The 19,431-nt window shown below is 35.4% G+C and overlaps 1 protein-coding gene across 3 annotated transcripts in view; it reads right to left on the reverse strand.

Annotated features, from left to right (window-relative positions):
• Positions 1 to 19,431, reverse strand: part of LOC117085819 (bifunctional heparan sulfate N-deacetylase/N-sulfotransferase 4) — a 298,275-nt gene that overhangs the window by 39,789 nt on the left and 239,055 nt on the right. For all 3 annotated transcript variants that reach the window (XM_033215105.1, XM_033215104.1, XM_033215106.1), the window contains one exon: positions 4,022 to 4,204. In XM_033215105.1, coding sequence (XP_033070996.1) covers positions 4,022 to 4,204 — 183 coding nt within the window. The remainder of the gene's footprint in view (positions 1 to 4,021; positions 4,205 to 19,431) is intronic.

Here is a 19,431-nt window from a genome sequence, read left to right on the forward strand (position 1 = left end):
AGACAGTGGCTATTGTACTATGCTAGGTTCCAGGGCGCAAATATGAACCAACAATGTCTCATTCTTCAAGGTTTGCAGGAACAGATATACGACAGGCATAAGTGTCTGAAATACTGTGTGGTAAGTGCAGTAATATAATTATAAATAAGTTATAGGGTGGTAAAAAGAGAAATAAATATGAAGACAAATTTGTAACACTATTTTGTTCACATAACAAGCAGTTATTGTGGCTTATAAGTTCCAGGAAGGCAAGAACTTTCTTTTGATTATGTAGGTACTTCAAAAGCATAGGTTGAATAACTGTCAGCTCCTTCCAAAGTAAGGAGCTATCCCTGACATTTCATTCTACATAGAGAGTTGATGATAATAGTATATTTGCTTTTTCAATTGTAAAACCACTATCTTTTGGTTGAAATTACCCTGGAGGAGGAGTAAGAAAGCCTAGGCTTTGGTCCTGACTTGTTCCTAATAAGCCATGTGACTTAGAACAAGGCATTTCACTTCACTGTGTGTCATCCATTTTCTCTCTACAATGAATAGGTTGAACTAGATGTCCCTAATTTCTTATTCTGCTCTCACAGTCTTTAATTCTCTGTGTCAGCATTCCTTCATTTCTTCAACAGACACATACTAATAGAACCTATAGTGTGTGTGCCACTAGATCTTAAGATTTGTTTATGTCACAGCTATTCAGATTTCATTTCTAAGCTGGGGCTGGATGTCTTGACAGCTAGAATCAGCAAAGCGATTAACCACCTAAGATTAGTGCTCTGTGATTTACTTTCCCACTTCTTTAACCCTGGAGACATTGGCATGGAGAGAGAAACTTCAGCTCTTTGAGCATTCTCCTGGTCACACAGAAAAGCAGGACTCCACATCATGTTTGGCATGTTTGTTGATAGGGAGACTCTGGAGTGACTGAGTGAAGACTGGAACTGAGCTAACCTGACAGTTTGAGAGCTTAAAAGCATCGATTAGTTCATGTGTAAGAATCTGACCTTCTAACTTCCTCCATATTGTGGTTTTGGTTCCTATAATAAGAATTATAGGAAAAAAACAAAAAGCAAAAAAGAAAGAAACCTTATTCTTTCACCAAAATAATAGTGATTATTCTACCAAAATAATAAAGGACATGAATTAGTAGACACCAGTGAGTACAATTTTAAGAGTCTTACACACTAAGGACTAAACTGACAAGGATACAGTCTGGGGATTGCATTTCATATGTGTCCTCAGTACACATTCCCATGTTAATCACCTTTACAAGAATCAACTTTCAGTGAGAGATGACCACAAATGCATTTTGTGCCATATTATCAGGCTACCCATTGACAGATATTCATATTGCAGTTTTTAATTAGGTGACAAAGCAGCTTCACATATACAGTAGTTGGTGCTAACGAAAATTTACACGAGGAACCAAAGGAAATTAAATAGATGTGAATATTATCATTTTTCACTTTTATTTGTGGTAACAAGAATGTGTGAATTGAAAAATCTAAAGAAAGATAATGGTTGCCTTAGTTTTAAACATGAAATATACTGAATAAGAAGTCACACTGGTAAATACAAAAAATTACTTTAATGTTTTATTTTGACACTTTGTAACAATAACAGAAACACACCATATTTATCTATTCTAACTCTCTAGCATTGTGATGAATGGGCCATAAAAAAACCTACCAATTAATGCTAAGTAAAATAAAACTAAGTTCATATTTTATAGAGAAAAGGGTGACAATGCCTATTTTAAAATGGCCTATTATAGATATGAATATGAAAAGAAGAGATAACCACCAGGGAAACAAACTCAGTATTACGCACTTTATTGTTACTTCACAGCTTGAAGATTTTTGGACATGATGTGTTTGGCGAAGTTCATCGGATTTGCTGCAATAAGTCAACTGTTCTCAAAAATCTCATGTATCTGAATAATTCTCTCTTTAACTTAGCTACTCTATTTTCTATTCCTTGTTTTTCTTCTTAAATATATTTGAGAATATATTATATTTGAGAATATATGATTTTTAGTTAACAAATAGTGTGTGTGCCACTAGATCTTAAGATTTGTTTATGTCAAATGATGAAAATTTGTAAACTCTACGTTATCTTTTCTGAGTTATTCTTTCTGTTATGATGAACTTCCTAGGAACTTACCCCTATGATATCATGTGAAATTAAAATTATCAGCACTGGCAAATTATATATAAATATATATTTCCTATATCTTCCAAGAATGATATGATTTCTGAAAGAATAATCCCATACTTTAATTTCTAATTTCCATTTACACCCCTAATCTACCAGCACTGTATTCCATATTTAACAAACCGTCAATCAATACTTAGAATCATCATGTTTTCCAAATCATATTGGAGCTGGCATATCTTTGATTATATTTATTTTTTTAGAAAAGTGTCACTGATATCCAAACATATTAATAAATACAATTATCTTAAAAAGTTCAAACAATATCAAGAAATTCAGTTCATCATTTAAAAAAACTTTTTCCTTTTTCTACAGATAGAGGAAGAGTAGAGATGGAGCTGGAGGCCATTGAAGGATTCTTTCTATGTAAGCTGTCTAAAATCTTTGTTAATTTGTCTGATTTTTACTATTACTGTACCATAAATATTATAGATATATTTTATATAAACATTTGTGACAAAAGAATTGATTTACCATCAATAATTTATCAATTTTATAAAAGTGTGTGAGATCTTCTGAATAACCACTATTTGTGGGACCCATGCTTTGTCTTTATACAATTCTATTTTGTGTGTGGATATATGCTCATAATAATTATGCTTCTATCTATTTATCTATCTTTCTAAATTGCATATCAAATGGTAGATGGTCAAGTAACTTATTGGAATGGTAAATAGAATGTGTAGTTCAATGTAAACACAAATGGTAAAAAGCTGCTTAATAAATTGTCAGAATATACTATGACATATGATAGCAGTCAGTTTTAAAACACATTTGAAACATATGATGGTGAATAATGAGAAATCTCTCCACTGGCTTTGAGAAAAAATGTATTTTGTTCTTTGCATGCCCTAGAACATCTAGCCTTACCTTACACATAACAGATGGACAATGAACATGTGTTGGATGCATTTCTGACAGTGTAGACAGAGAGTGGCATGTAATATGATTTATGAAACAAAGAGAAACAAATAGTCTTGAAGAGAGGGAAAGAGGATGACAAAAAGTCTGTTTCACAGTAATTTCTCATTAATGGTGATGCTGCTTTCTCAACCGACTGCTTGGCAAGGGACTATCTGATTTGCTCTCTGCAGCCAGCCTATTGATTTTGTGGGTCGATGTAATCTGATGCATAAAGAGGCAAGAAAATGGGAGGCAACATTGTCCTAGATAACTGCCAAGAAGCAGATAGTTTACATTTGATGCATCCAGGCTAAGTGGCCCCATATGAAGTAGAATTATTAGTAAAAACAATCCTAACACTGACAATTCTCTTTTTCAGTAGTTCTACTGTTAGTGAAATATTTGTTACATTTAAAGAAAAGAGAAGATAGGCTTGAGAGATTAACTGTATATGGATACAAGGTAAAAATTGCTTTTCCTTTCTTATATACACAGTGTTGTACATATACATATCAAAGTCTAATTATAAGTCTTAGATTCCAGTGGCTCTAGGTTTTTATTTCTCTAGACATCTACTGTCTAACTATTTTACTGCCAGTTAGTGCTCACACTGCATGCAAGTTAAAATGATTAGCTTGGAGAAGACACCAACAATAAAACAACATCTTCAAAGCAAAAATTTTAAACCAACCAAGCAACCAACCAAACAAAAATCCAGAAAAACAAGCAAAAAATGCAATTTATAAAATAAGCAAAAATTGTTGAGGAAGAGAATAAAATTATTGTAAAAAAGAGGATTTTGAGTTAAATTCCAGTTTTAATATGCCCAGCAGAATTCTTAACACAAATTATACACTCACAAATTGCTAGTTTCTTTCCTTCCACCCCAGGAGAGAATGTTAAATGTTACCTGCCATAGAGGATCTTTCTGCTCAGGGAAGAGCTCAAAATACTTGTGGGCCAGCTGCACTGGAGGCAGAGTTTGCAATTTCAGGTTGGTCCAGCTCTGCACAAAGTTGGCCAAGTTCACAAAGGTATATAATCCTAGGCGGTCATTTCCATAGTTTGATAAATGGGTCATGAAAATGCTGATCTGAAAGATAAAAATGACCACAAAAATATCATATGCTTAAGCTCAAAAGTAGCAGTACAAGCCCCAGGCAGCACTTCGCCTCACCTTGGAATTTCACAAGAATTACATTGATCTTTTTAAGTGGAAAGCCACACATTTAATTTTAATCACAAAATAACACTTAAACTCACTTTTAAAATTAAAATTGAAGTTGAGAGTGTCATTTCCTCACTGTTCTTCAGAAGTATAGTGTTACTTTGCATATCAGTTTTGCTTATTGTGGAACAAATACCATCAAACTTCAATCTAGTAACTTTCAGACCAGTGAAGAATCAATATTAGACCAGTTCTAAAATTAAACAAATTTTCCAGAACTTTTCTGGTGTAGATATGTGTACAGGTTGAAATAGAATCAGACTCAAGAAAACATGTTTCTTTGTGGTCTTATTAAACGAATTTTATTGCGGTAGAGACTGTAAATGTTTGCACAGAAACTGATTGCATTTAGCCAGAAACTCTTCCCCATTCATTAATCCTCTTACAACTTTTCATACCCCAGTATTAACCCTAAAAATATCATGGCATTTCAGTGTTGTTCTTTTGTGTATCATAGACAAAGAAAAAGTGAAATTAGATTAATTGATATTGAAAGAACAACCAAAAATTCAAATGTTGTTACAAACATAATCTAATATTTAGTTTATTAGGCATTGCAGCAGGGATTTTAAAAAATACTAAATAAAAGAGAAATTGCAAAATTCTGATTTAAATTGCAGAGATCGTTTATGCAACTCATAAAAAAGAGAGTTCATTACTTTATGACAAACATAATTTTGTACTTGTTCCTCAATCTCATAATATTTTCAAATTTAATTATCTTAAAAATTCATTTTACTATTTGCTGTATTGATCTGTATTGTAAATGTTTTATAACAACCCAAATATTATAATGAAATAATTTATTAACTTTATTAGAAATGCAAGGCTAAAACAAGGTTATAAATAATAATATTAGAACAAATGTAACATCTGAAGCTGAACAGAAAAATAATATAGAAGAAAAGTCAAGTGTCTCATGGCTAATATTTTTTATGAAAACTCGCTGGCACTTTTTTAAGAGTTTATGTTTCTTGGTGTGGTTATTTGGAAATAAAATGGGTTTGCAGAACTATTCCAACGTTAATTTTATTGACACCTGGTTAGATATTAGCCATGCAATAAAGACTATATGCAGACCTTCTGTTCCCATGATCTAATATGTCACTGGATAATCGTAAATGTCTAAAGAGGAGGTCTTTTAACTTAAAAAATAATAGAAGCATTATCTTGTACCAGAATTTAGAAAATCTACTCTGGCAAGGCACTGTAAGTTAAAACCCCTCGAGTAGTGGCGGAGCAAGATGGCCGAATAGGAACAACTCCAGTCTCTAACTCCCAGCGCGAGCGACACAGAAGACCGGTGATTTCTGCATTTTCAACTGAGGTACTGGGGTCATCTCACTAGGGAGTGCTGGATAATCGGTGCTGGTCAGCTGCTGCAGCCCGACCAGTGAGAGCTGAAGCAGGGCGAGGCATCGCCTCACCTGGGAAGCACAAGGGGGAAGGGAATCCCTTTTTCTAGCCAGGGGAACTGAGACACACAACGCCTGGAAAATCGGGTGACTCCCATTCCAATACTGCGCTTTAAGCAAACGGGCACACCAGGAGAATATATCCCACACCTGGCCGGGAGGGTCCCACGCCCACGGAGCCTCCTTCATTGCTAACACAGCAGTCTGCGATAACCACAAGGCAGCAGCGAGGCTGGGGGAGGGGCGCCCACCATTGCTGAGGCTTAAGTAGGTAAACAAAGCCGCTGGGAAGCTCGAACTGGGTGGAGCTCACAGCAGCTCAAGGAAACCTGCCTGTCTCTGTAGACTCCACCTCTGGGGACAGGGCATAGTTAACAACAACAACAACAAAAGCAGCAGGAGCCTCTGCAGACGCAAACAACTCTGTCTGACAGCTTTGAAGAGAGCAGTGGATCTCCCAACACCGAGGCTGAGATCTGAGAATGGACAGACTGCCTGCTCAGGTGGGTCCCTGACCCCTGAGTAGCCTAACTGGGAGACATCCCCCACTAGGGGCAGTCTGACACCCCACACCTCACAGGGTGGAGTACACCCCTGAGAGGAAGCTTCAAAAGTAAGAATCAGACAGGTACACTCGCTGTTCAGCAATATTCTATCTTCTGCAACCTCTGCTGCTGATACCCAGGCAAACAGGGTCTGGAGTAGACCTCAAGCAATCCCCAACAGACCTACAGCTGAGGGTCCTGACTGTTAGAAGGAAAACTATCAAACAGGAAGAACACCTATACCAAAACCCCATCAGTATGTCACCATCATCAAAGACCAGAGGCAGATAAAACCACAAAGATGGGGAAAAAGCAGGGCAGAAAAGCTGGAAATTCAAAAAATAAGAGCGCATCTCCCCCTGCAAAGGAGCGCAGCCCATCGCCAGCAACGGATCAAAGCTGGTCAGAGAATGACTTTGACGAGATGAGAGAAGAAGGCTTCAGTCCATCAAACTTCTCAGAGCTAAAGGAGGAATTACGTACCCAGCGCAAAGAAACTAAAAATCTTGAAAAAAGAGTGGAAGAATTGACAGCTAGACTAATTAATGCAGGGAAGGTCATAAATGAAATGACAGAGATGAAAACCATGACATGAGAAATACGTGACAAATGCACAAGCTTCAGTAACCAACTCGATCAACTGGAAGAAAGAATATCAGCGATTGAGGATCAAATGAATGAAATGAAGCGAGAAGAGAAACCAAAAGAAAAAAAAAGAAAAAGAAATGAACAAAGTCTGAAAGAAGTATGGGATTATGTAAAAAGACCAAATCTACGTCTGATTGGGGTGCCTGAAAGTGAGGGGGAAAATGGAACCAAGTTGGAAAACACTCTTCAGGATATCATCCAGGAGAACTGCCCCAACCTAGTGGGGCAGGCCAACATTCAAATTCAGGAAATACAGAGAACGCCACAAAGATACTCCTCCAGAAGAGCAACTCCAAGACACATAATTGCCAGATTCACCAAAGTTGAAATGAAGGAAAGAATCTTAAGGGCAGCCAGAGAGAAAGGTCGGGTTACCCACAAAGGGAAGCCCATCAGACTAACAGCAGATCTCTTGGCAGAAACTCTACAAGCCAGAAGAGACTGGGGGCCAATATTCAACATTCTTAAAGAAAAGAATTTTAAACCTAGAATTTCATATCCAGCCAAACAAAGCTTCATATGTGAAGGAGAAATAAAATCCTTTACAGATAAGCAAATGCTTAGAGATTTTGTCACTACCAGGCCTGCCTTACAAGAGACCCTGAAGGAAGCACTAAACATGGAAAGGAACAACTGGTACCAGCCATTGCAAAAACATGCCAAAATGTAAAGACCATCGAGGCTAGGAAGAAACTGCATCAACTAACGAGCAAAATAACCAGTTAATATCATAATGGCAGGATCAAGTTCACACATAACAATATTAACCTTAAATGTAAATGGACTAAATGCTCCAATTAAAAGACACAGACTGGCAAACTGGATCAAGAGTCAAGACCCATCAGTCTGCTGTATTCAGGAGACCCATCTCACATGCAGAGACATACATAGGCTCAAAATAAAGGGATGGAGGAAGATCTACCAAGCAAATGGAGAACAAAAAAAAGCAGGGGTTGCAATCCTAGTCTCTGATAAAACAGACTTTAAACCATCAAAGATAAAACAGACTTTAAACCATCAAAGATCAAAAGAGACAAAGAAGGCCATTACATAATGGTAAAGGGATCAGTTCAACAGGAAGAGCTAACTATCCTAAATATATATGCACCCAATACAGGAGCACCCAGATTCATAAAGCAAGTCCTTCAAACCCCTCTATAGGTTAAAGACACCTAAATGTTAGTTGATAAAATGGTCTTACTTGAGATTCATATGGAATCATTTAAACAAATACAGGCATATATGTCACTGGCCAATATTACACTGACCAATCTGATAGATATCAGTTCGTTGTTTGAATGCCCTTTTTATTGTAGAAAACACATTCTCTGTTATGTGTCATACTAGAATACTGAAAAAAATATCTGAAGGAAACCTGTTAAAATGATCAAAGTCACACTTCATCATGGTTGAAGGTAGAGAAGAGAATGTGGTTTTAATGTCCCTAACTTACATAAAGTCATAGCTAAAATTTATATAATGCTTGCTTACTATGTACTAAGCAGGATTCTAAGCCCTTTACATAGATGAAATAATTAAATCCTCTCAATGCTGTTACAGGTAACTACTGCTATTGTCTCCTTTTACAGATGAAGAAAATGAAGCACAGAGCAGTTAAGCAACTTGTTCAAGTTCTACATCTAGTCAGTGGCAGAGTAGGAATTTAAACCCAGGCAGCCAGATTCCCAATTCTGACATGTAACTGAAACTTTCACCAAAACATGTATATAGATTGAGTTTGACATCCATCATTTTTTCCTTTTGCCCTTTTCAACAACAACAAAAAAGCAAGACAAAGAACATATTTTTATAGAAGGTAGTAGAAAACTATGTAAGTATTATCTTGGCAGCTTAAAGTTTTTGTTTTTCTTTTTACATTGAAATGAAAAAAAATATTTTGGAAACCTTAAATGAAATCTTTTAAGACAATGAGTTATAGCATCTGAGAAGAATATTACTAATAGACTGCAAATTTATCTTTAAAGACAATATCACTGCTATCATATTTCTAGTCCTTTTTTAATCCTTGAAATATATTCAAATATTTTATTTGAAACATCAAAAAAGACAATAGATATTTTTAAAAATTATTTATTTAATTTATCTAGGTAGAAATTTAAGTTAAACCCCTTAAGTTAAACCTCTTAATCCCTTTACATTTAAGTTAAACCTCTAAATATTAGTTGACGATGATTTTAATTGAGATTCATATGGAATCTCAAGTAAAATTTAAAACATTTAAAAATTGTAAATGATTCCATATGAAGATCAAGCAAAATCATTGTATCAACTAATATTTAGGAGTTTAACTTAAATTTCTACCTAGATAAATTATATAAACATAACACTGTCCAATGTCAAATTGGCCAATCTCTCACCCTTAAATTCTTTTATCTCAAATAGAAAGTTCCCTCTTGGCAGGACTTAGTTGCAGAGTTTCTGTAACATAGTATCGTATCAGTAGTTGATGACCACATAATTGCCACTGTTATCATGAGAACTTCTTGATAATCACCACAAAATAATATGCATTTGATCCCAATAAGTATGCATTTATCTCATGTCACTGCTGTAATTAAGAAATAAGGCAGTGTAAGTAACATGCTTCAGGATAATTATGGTTTCCCAGGACTGAAAATAGTATGAAAACCAGGCTGCCGGCTAAATGCCTGAAGAAATATAATAATGTCCTAGAAATCTACCACCTGCCCTTTTAGCATTGTGATTTTAAGAAGGAATTGTAAGGCACCTGTGAGAGTCTAAAGTCTGACAAAATTATAAATCAGAATATTACTTTGAGAGTATCATAAAGAGTATTTTTATATCATAAGCAGATGTATATTATCATTTCATTAAGGTATTAATATAGACTTTTAAAAGATTTTTGTAGCAGACTGGTTCTAAGTCATTTTTCCAGAGCATTCTTAGGAGGATAAGCTTTGTTTGATGACAAAAAAAAAAAAAAAAGTGTAAAACTGAATGCAGGGCAAATGGAAAATCTGTCTTTGAAAGAAAGCAGAGTCTGGAGATATGTGGTTCTAAGCTGAGGCATGCTGCTGCATTTAAATTTTCCTTTACTGAGAATAAAAACAAGCACCTTGTCCATATTGGTTGCAATCACTGTTGTATGGGACAATATGTGCACATGCCTTACTGGTTAGAAACAAATTAGTGCTGGTATATGGTCAATTGGTTGCACTTTAAGAAAAACAATTCTGCAAGCACAGCTTAACTGTGCATATCTGGCTTGCTAAAATCACCTATTGTGCAGACAGAGCATTTTAAGAGTTTTAGCATTTCTGGGCAAATGGCTTCTTTAAACAACCACAATAAAACCTATTTCAGAGAGTGTAGGTGTATAAGACAAATTAAAAATGGATGTTGTTGAGGCATAAATAAGAGAATTCAAAAGACATGTGGTATGAGATAGTAGCAAATAATTTTTCACAGACTTACATTGCTACAATTTTTTACTGTTTATTTTGTTTTTTTATATATTTATTTTGATTATTATTTTCTTATTGCATATTAAAAATAATCTTTCTCAATAGTGTACTCCCAAAAGTATCATCTGGGGAAAGTATGACAGTACTACACGGATAAAAATGGTTTATATATACAACCTACTGAACCTTGAAATATTGCCGCTCAGAGAAACGCATTGATTCAAACAAGCAGAGCTTCATGTGAAAAGGACAGGAAAGGACATCTTGTTCAATGGACGCATTGGAGAATAAGATATTCAGTAAGTGCTAATTTCAGTAGGCCAATTGCAGCAGGCTTTCCAAGAGGGCACCGAGGTCCGGGTGCCATTGCTTCTGTCATCAAGCACTCCGGACTGGCTTTATCTTGTTGTTGGCACTTCTACCTATGTTTCTCCCTCAACTCTCAAGGCTCTCAACTTCATTATAACGAAACATGAAACAAGTCTAAACTTTCTTATCTGTTGTAAAAATATACAAGCAAGCTTATGGGCACCTTCATAGTCTATTCATTCATTCATAGTCATTAGAAATATAAGTAGTTTTTCATTAACCTGATTGTCAGATACAATACATATATTCAAAATTTGGGAAGACATTATCTATGGAATAAATCTGTTTAATGATGTATCTAAAGTTCAAGGAAAAAGGAAGTTTTATGTATCATAATGTATAAATCTTGATGACAGGAAATTGAGTAAATATAATTGAACTTTATGAATAATCCTTAACTGTGGGTAAACACACTGTCATAGGACAAATGGAATGGTGGTAAATAAATTAGGCAACTGGTTATCCCCCTGAGTGTTTAATTAAAAATTATACAATTAATTGTTTTTTTTAACATTTTGTTTTTGTCTTATGAAGCTGCCAATATCCAAAATATAAGAAGAGAAGAAAAAAGGGAAGATCAAAATAAAAGTGAAAGGCCTTATTTTATCCACAAAATGAAGCATTACTCTCCAAGTTGAGTTAGAATATTTTCACTGCCAAGACCAGAAGAGTTTCCTTGCTTTTCCTACTTGTATGACAAATAGAATGGTATTGTAAACTGTATGATCACGAATATCAGTAGCCAGATATATTATACAGCATTTTTAAATTGGAATTAAAAATCATTTTTAGAGCATACATTTTTAGTTAAAGTACACACTGAATATTTGGGTATTTAGTCCTGTGCCTTACAGTGCCTTTAAAAGTCAAATCATTTACAGAATAGTCAGATATTTGGTTCCTAGGAAAAAAAATGCACAATCACAAACACAGAAGGAAACAATGGCTTTGTAGAGCAAGGAGAGAGGCACCCTGTTTTAGGGCAGCTTGCTTTGTGCTCATGCTGCAGCACAGTATTTTTCAAGATAGGTATTAAATATTAGCAGGCAGTTTCCATTTTTGCCTCTGTGGCTCTGACAGCGTGCTGCTTTTCAGAATAGTTCAATTGTGTTTAAAAATATGTCCATTAGCTTGTTAAATTATTGATTATGCTTTTAGTTCTCATAAAATGTGAAGGTAGATGGAATACAGGGAAATACATCCCTGATGGCTCATCTGATGGGCTTTGGCATTGTACTCACATTTTTCTTATAAAAGGTAATTTTGTGTCTTTATTTTATTCTAAAAATAGTCTGGAACCACACAAGGGATATTAAGAGTCAGACTAGGCTTAGCATTACTAATATGAGTGCCAATAACACTTCTTGATTTAAACACACATAACTATTGGTAATAATTGTAGGCAACCCAGTCTTAGGCAACTCTTCAGGCCTGAGCAACTAATAACTTGGTAAATGTCAACATCTATGTTCTTAGATATCAAAAGTAAGGAAAGTTTGTCCAAACCTAATATAACTATATTAATCTTTTGCTCAATCTAAAAATGGCTCTCAGCTTGTAGTCTACTATTTGGATACATCACTTTGTTTTTTTAAAAACAAAACACTCCAATGAATCATTGATTAATGATTGATCTTAACATATTATGTTGTTGAATGTTAATGTTAATTTACTTATATAACTTTACGAAATGGTTTTATGTGCACTTTTGTTGTGTTACTAGGAACTAAGAAACTATCTTATTTATGAGAAAAGGAAATGAGGATCAAGGGTTTCAGGTGGCCTGTCTGAGGTTATATAGTGAATTCTAGCAAATCGGGCATTCAAAGTAGTCAACAAGCAGATTGCACACTTAATAATTTGTTAAGAGAATAGTTCTTACATTAAGCATTATTAAGACATACACACGCGCGTGTGCGCAAAGCTGGGCATAGGAATTTAGAATTAGTATTCTATCTTATTCCATGGTTCTCCCAGAACTTTGGCGACAAATTCATCAAACTTCCATCTATTTTCTGTTTCGTCTTCTTCTATTATTTTATTTACCTGGTAAATTTTATTTATAACAACTCTATATTGCAACTAATGATATTTCTTCATAAGCTTTTCCTAGAATGGATTAAATCTAAAATATCACTTACATATTTTTACTTTTTTGGAAATGAAAATAAAATTTGATATTTCAATATGTATATCTATGCGCACACATACATTTCAGCTGATTACTGACTCTAGACACTTCAAGATAACAAGTACTGAAGAAAGAAATGATTGTTTCACTTGGAAATTTTTTTTTTTTTTACTTTTTTAAAAATTTATTTCTTTATTTTTTTTTATTATACTTTAAGTTCTAGGGTACATGTGCATAGCATGCAGGTTTGTTACATATGTATACTTGTGCCATGTTGGTGTGCTGCACCCACCAACTCGTCAGCACCCATCAATTTGTCATTTATATCAGGTATAACTCCCAATGCATTCCCTCCCTCCTCCCCTCTCCCCATAATAGGCCCCGATGTGTGATGTTCCCCTTCCCGAGTCCAAGTGATGTCATTGTTCAGTTCCCACCTATGAGTGAGAACATGCGGTGTTTGGTTTTCTGTTCTTGTGATACTTTGCTAAGAATGATGGTTTCCAGCTGCATCCATGTCCCTACAAAGGATGCAAACTCATCATTTTTTATGGCTGCATAATATTCCATGGTGTATATGTGCCACATAAAATACTGGCAAACCGGATTCAGCAGCACATCAAAAAGCTTATCCACCATGATCAAGTGGGCTTCATCCCTGGGATGCAAGGCTGGTTCAACATTCGCAAATCAATAAACGTAATCCAGCATATAAACAGAACCAAAGACAAGAACCACATGATTATCTCAATAGATGCAGAAAAGGCTTTTGACAAAATTCAACAGCCCTTCATGCTAAAAACGCTCAATAAATTCAGTATTGATGGAACGTACCTCAAAATAATAAGAGCTATTTATGACAAACCCACAGCCAATATCATACTGAATGGGCAAAAACTGGAAAAATTCCCTTTGAAAACTGGCACAAGACAGGGATGCCCTCTCTCACCACTCCTATTCAACATAGTGTTGGAAGTTCTGGCTAGGGCAATCAGGCAAGAGAAAGAAATCAAGGGTATCCAGTTAGGAAAAGAAGAAGTCAAATTGTCCCTGTTTGCAGATGACATGATTGTATATTTAGAAAACCCCATTGTCTCAGCCCAAAATCTCCTTAAGCTGATAAGAAACTTCAGCAAAGTCTCAGGATACAAAATTAATGTGCAAAAATCACAAGCATTCTTATACACCAGTAACAGACAAACAGAGAGCCAAATCAGGAATGAACTTCCATTCACAATTGCTTCAAAGAGAATAAAATACCTAGGAATCCAATTTACAAGGGATGTAAAGGACCTCTTCAAGGAGAACTACAAACCGCTGCTCAGTGAAATCAAAGAGGACACAAACAAATGGAAGAACATACCATGCTCATGGATAGGAAGAATCAATATCGTGAAAATGGCCATACTGCCCAAGGTTATTTATAGATTCAATGCCATCCCCATCAAGCTACCAATGAGTTTCTTCACAGAATTGGAAAAAACGGCTTTAAAGTTCATATGGAACCAAAAAAGAGCCTGCATTGCCAAGTCAATCCTAAGTCAAAAGAACAAAGCTGGAGGCATCACGCTACCTGACTTCAAACTATACTACAAGGCTACAGTAACCAAAACAGCATGGTACTGGTACCAAAACAGAGATACAGACCAATGGAACAGAACAGAGTCCTCAGAAATAATACCACACATCTACAGCCATCTGATCTTTGACAAACCTGACAAAAACAAGAAATGGGGAAAGGATTCCCTATTTAATAAATGGTGCTGGGAAAATTGGCTAGCCATCAGTAGAAAGCTGAAACTGGATCCTTTCCTTACTCCTTATACGAAAATTAATTCAAGATGGATTAGAGACTTAAATGTTAGACCTAATACCATAAAAACCCTGGAAGAAAACCTAGGTAGTACCATTCAGGACATAGGCATGGGCAACGACTTCATGTCTAAAACACCAAAAGCAACGGCAGCAAAAGCCAAAATTGACAAATGGGATCTAATTAACGTAAGAGCTTCTGCACAGCAAAAGAAACTACCATCAGAGTGAACAGGCAACCTACAGAATGGGAGAAAATTTTTGCAATCTACTCATCTGACAAAGGGCTAATATCCAGAATCTACAAAGAACTCAAACAAATTTACAAGAAAAAAACAAACAACCCCATCAAAAAGTGGGGAAAGGATATGAACAGACATTTCTCAAAAGAAGACATTCATACAGCCAACAGACACATGAAAAAATGCTCATCATCACTGGCCATCAGAGAAATGCAAATCAAAACCACAATGAGATACCATCTCACACCAGTTAGAATGGCAATCATTAAAAAGTCAGGAAACAACAGGTGCTAGAGTGGATGTGGAGAAATAGGAACACTTTTACACTGTTGGTGGGATTGTAAACTAGTTCAACCATTATGGAAAACAGTATGGCGATTCCTCAAGGATCTAGAACTAGATGTACCATATGACCCAGCCATCCCACTACTGGGTATATACCCAAAGGATTATAAATCATACTGCTATAAAGACACATGCACACGTATGTTTATTGCGGCACTATTCACAATAGCAAAGACTTGGAATCAACCCAAATGTCCATCAGTGACAGACTGGATTAAGAAAATGTGGCACTTGGAAATATTTTAATTCTCTTGCAGCACTAAAAGCAGATGCCAAGTTTTTTCACAATGGAACACAATAATAGATTTCCACTAAGAAACGTGTTCTAAAAATAAAAAGTAACTCTGATCTTCCAATTTCAAAGAGATACACTTTATTAATTTAGGTAGATGTTTCAAGATTTATTCCTCTAAGAACTACACTTAGAAGAAGAAATAGGCCAGGTGCAGTGACTCACGCTTGTAATCCCAGCACTTTGGGAGGCTGAGGCTGGCAGATCACCTGAGGTCAGGAGCTCGAGACCAGCCTGGCCAACATGGTGAAACCCCATCTCTACGAAAAATACAAAAAGTATCCAGGCATGGTGGTGGTTGCCTGTAGTCCCAGCTACTCAGGAGGCTGAGGCAGAAGAATCACTTGAACGCTGGAGGCAGAGGTTGCAGTGAGCCGAGATCACGCCACTGCATTGCAGCCTGGGTAACAGCAAGACTCTGTCTCAAAAAACAAACAAACAAACAAACAAAATGAGAAGTAAGAGAAAGAGGAGAGGAAAAAGAAAAAATAAAGAAGGAAAGAAAATAGAAGAAAGAAAGGAATAAGAGAAAAGCAAGAAGAAAGAAAGAGAGAGAAAGAAATAAAGAGAAAGAGGAAAGCAAAAGAAAGAAAGAAAGAAAGAAAGAAAGAAAGAAAGAAAGAAAGAAAGAAAGAGAAAGAAAGAAAGAAGAAATGAAAGGAAAAAGGAAGGGAGGAAAAGAAGCGAAGAAAAGCTCCAGAATCAAATACATCTCACCATGTGTAGGTCAGATGAGCAGTAAAAAGGTTAGGCTACTAAGAATTGTTTGGTTCATGTCTTTAAATCTCCACTTACAATAAACTTCAGTTATTGATCTTTCCACTCAGGCTACTTCCCTAAACACAGGAGCTCTATTGCTCCATGTGACTTTCATTGCGGTTTCATATAAGGTGTGCATCATCACAAGCATTTATAATTAATCACTATTGCTAGTTGATGTTGTAACACCCCATATCCCTGACTGTTAAAAGGAAATCTTTTTTGGGGTGTGTGAGAAACTACATTTTTGGTTAATTTGGAGCGGGCTTCATGAAGAAAATAATAGTAATGAAAGAGTTAAAAAATAAAAAAAGATATTGATTAAAATATCCCAGAATTTTGTATTTCATAAGTCTGAAAATATTAAAAAATCAGATTGCTATAATATTCATATTGTTTTGATTTGCACACAATGGAACAATACAAACATGAAATTTGGAATTAGAATGACTACGCTTGAGAACTGGCTCTTCATTACTGTATCAATTAACTTCTCTGAATCTCGGACATCTCTATGGCTAAATGAAAACAATAATTTAGTTTACAGGTTTGTCGTGGTGCCCAAATGAGTTGAGGTATGCCAAAACATTTTGTAAAATGAAAAACATTATATATTATCACCATGGATATTCTGTTAAAATAAATTTAGAATAATTAATATATCAAATATAATGTAACTTATTTTATTTATATATAATAGATAATATATTTTGTAAGCAAAACCAGTGTTTCTTTGTTCCTCTGCTATCATCCATATATACCAAGGCCTATGATGATATAATTTCTGGTTAAACCAGAAAATTTTGGATACATGTATACCAGAGAGAAAATGACTAACTTTGATACCCAATAAATGAAACTCTTTTGTAGTCTTTGTGTTTTTAAGTTTTATTTCATTTTTAATTGATAAATAATAATTGTGTATATATATGAAGTACAATGTGAAGTTTTGATACATCATTGTGGAATTATCAAATCAGGCTAATTAGCATATCCATTACCTCAAATATTTACCTTTCTTTGTGATTAGTACATTTTAAATCCTCTTTTAGCTATTTTGAAGTATAATATTCATTATTATTCGCTATAGTCCCCAGGCTGTGCAATAGGACACTAAAACTTAATCCTAATACATGCAAGTTTTATCCACCAGAATCACCTCTGACAGCTGCAGTTAAAAATCAATATAGGAAGAGATTGTTAAATGGAATCCTTTGTTTCATTTTTAAAAGTTCAATTAGTAGACTTGAGAAGCAGACACTACTCAAGGGTAGTATGATGAGGTGATGCCTTGTTTTGCCCCTCCTCTACACACCCAAATCAAAGAGCACCCCCATCCGTCTTCCCCATTCCCTTGCCCTTCAGGCTACTCACTACCTGACATATTATGTATTTGTTTGGGTATTTATTGGCTATTCTCTCTGTCTCATGTTACATTTTAATCTCCTTGAATACAGGAACTCTGATGCTGTTGTTTACTGCTGTATCTTCAATGCATAGTAAAATACCTGGCACATAATAGGTATGCAAAAAATATTTATTGAATGAACAAATAAATCCTTGATAACATACACTTCTTTGCCAGCAGAAAATATGGAGTAATTTAATTGCTTTCCAATTATTCCCCAAGGTTTGAAAACACGAGGGGAAAAACAAAACACAATCCTAAAACCCTGAAAGCAGCTGGCATTTAACAGGATACAATGAATTGTTAAATTACATTTTTTATTTGTGTTTTCCATTTCCATTATCAGACTAAATGCAACTGAAGTTCTATTCTGCATCTGATTATTTACCAGTGTCCCAGTTTTCCCATCATAATATTTGGTTAGTGCATTATTAACAAATCAGAACTGTTTTGATTCAAGACCGGCTAGGGTGTAAACACCGATCTTCCTGAATAGAGAAGTTGGGCAGTGACTTTGTCAAAGCAGCAGTAAATAGGGCAGCTGTTCTAACTGAGAACAGAAGGCTCCTGCTATATTTCAGCGAGCAGACGCTTTACTCTCCATTTTTCTTGTACATTAATAAAGGCTTAGTCATTAAAAGGCAACACATGTTCACAACCGTATGGTTGTTGCATATATTTGTGTTTTGTTTTAGTAGGCAAGTCAGAACTGGGATTTTAGATGTCCCGGCAACTGTATTTTAGAATACCCTGATTTTCAACAAAGATCTCCCAATTTTATATGATGGGAGACAACCAAAGCTGCTTTCCATCTGAGTTATCTACCATTACTGTTTTTAAGAGATTAAATCTCCCTTTCAACCATGTTGCAGTGATGCCACATGAAAGTCACTGAAGTGCAAATTCATAATCCCAGGAATAATCATAGGCAGTTCAGCCATGGGGTGGAGAAAACATGTCCATTAGTAATCAGTGTAAGCTTCACTGACAGCCTCAAATAGAGTTCCACAGTTTTCAATGAAGAAAATAATGTCACATTTAGTTATTCAAGCAATCAACCAATTGAGAAACATTTATTAAATGCCTAACAGGTGCCTGACAGTCTATAAGAAACTAGAGATACAATACTAAATAAATTATCCATAGTTTTGCCTAAAGATGCTTAGGGTCAAATGGGAATATAAAAAAGAGAACAGCAGATTATGATACAATGTGAAATGGAAATTCTATTGTTCTATAATATCACATAGCTGCTTGGGGCAGGGCACTGATCTAAGACTTGCAGAAGTCTCCTTGAAACAGAAACATGGGAACTAAGGTCTCACGGAAGAGTAGAGAATCTTCATGTGAGACGATGGGTTGGAGTAGGAGCGGGGCTGAGATTATGTATCAGACAGAAACGCATAGTGAAAAGCAATTGGCAACACAGTGCCTTCTAGAAACTAAAAGTTATACAATGTGGTTCATGAAAGGAAAAGAAAGAGACCAGCTCATATAAATCTTTTAAACTGTTAAGGGCTTGGACTTTAATCCTAAGAGCAATAAGGAACCATTGAAGGATTTTGAGTAGGGAGGTATCATAGTCAGATATGCATTTTACAAATTCTTAGATCTTGACTGTCTTATGAAGAAGAGTGAAGACTGGAGGTGGGGAGTCATTTAGAAGGCTGCTGTAGGTGT

This window comes from Trachypithecus francoisi, unplaced genomic scaffold (assembly GCF_009764315.1).
Source record: "Trachypithecus francoisi isolate TF-2019V2 unplaced genomic scaffold, Tfra_2.0 Lachesis_group1, whole genome shotgun sequence".
In the NCBI taxonomy this organism is placed as follows: domain Eukaryota; kingdom Metazoa; phylum Chordata; class Mammalia; order Primates; family Cercopithecidae; genus Trachypithecus; species Trachypithecus francoisi.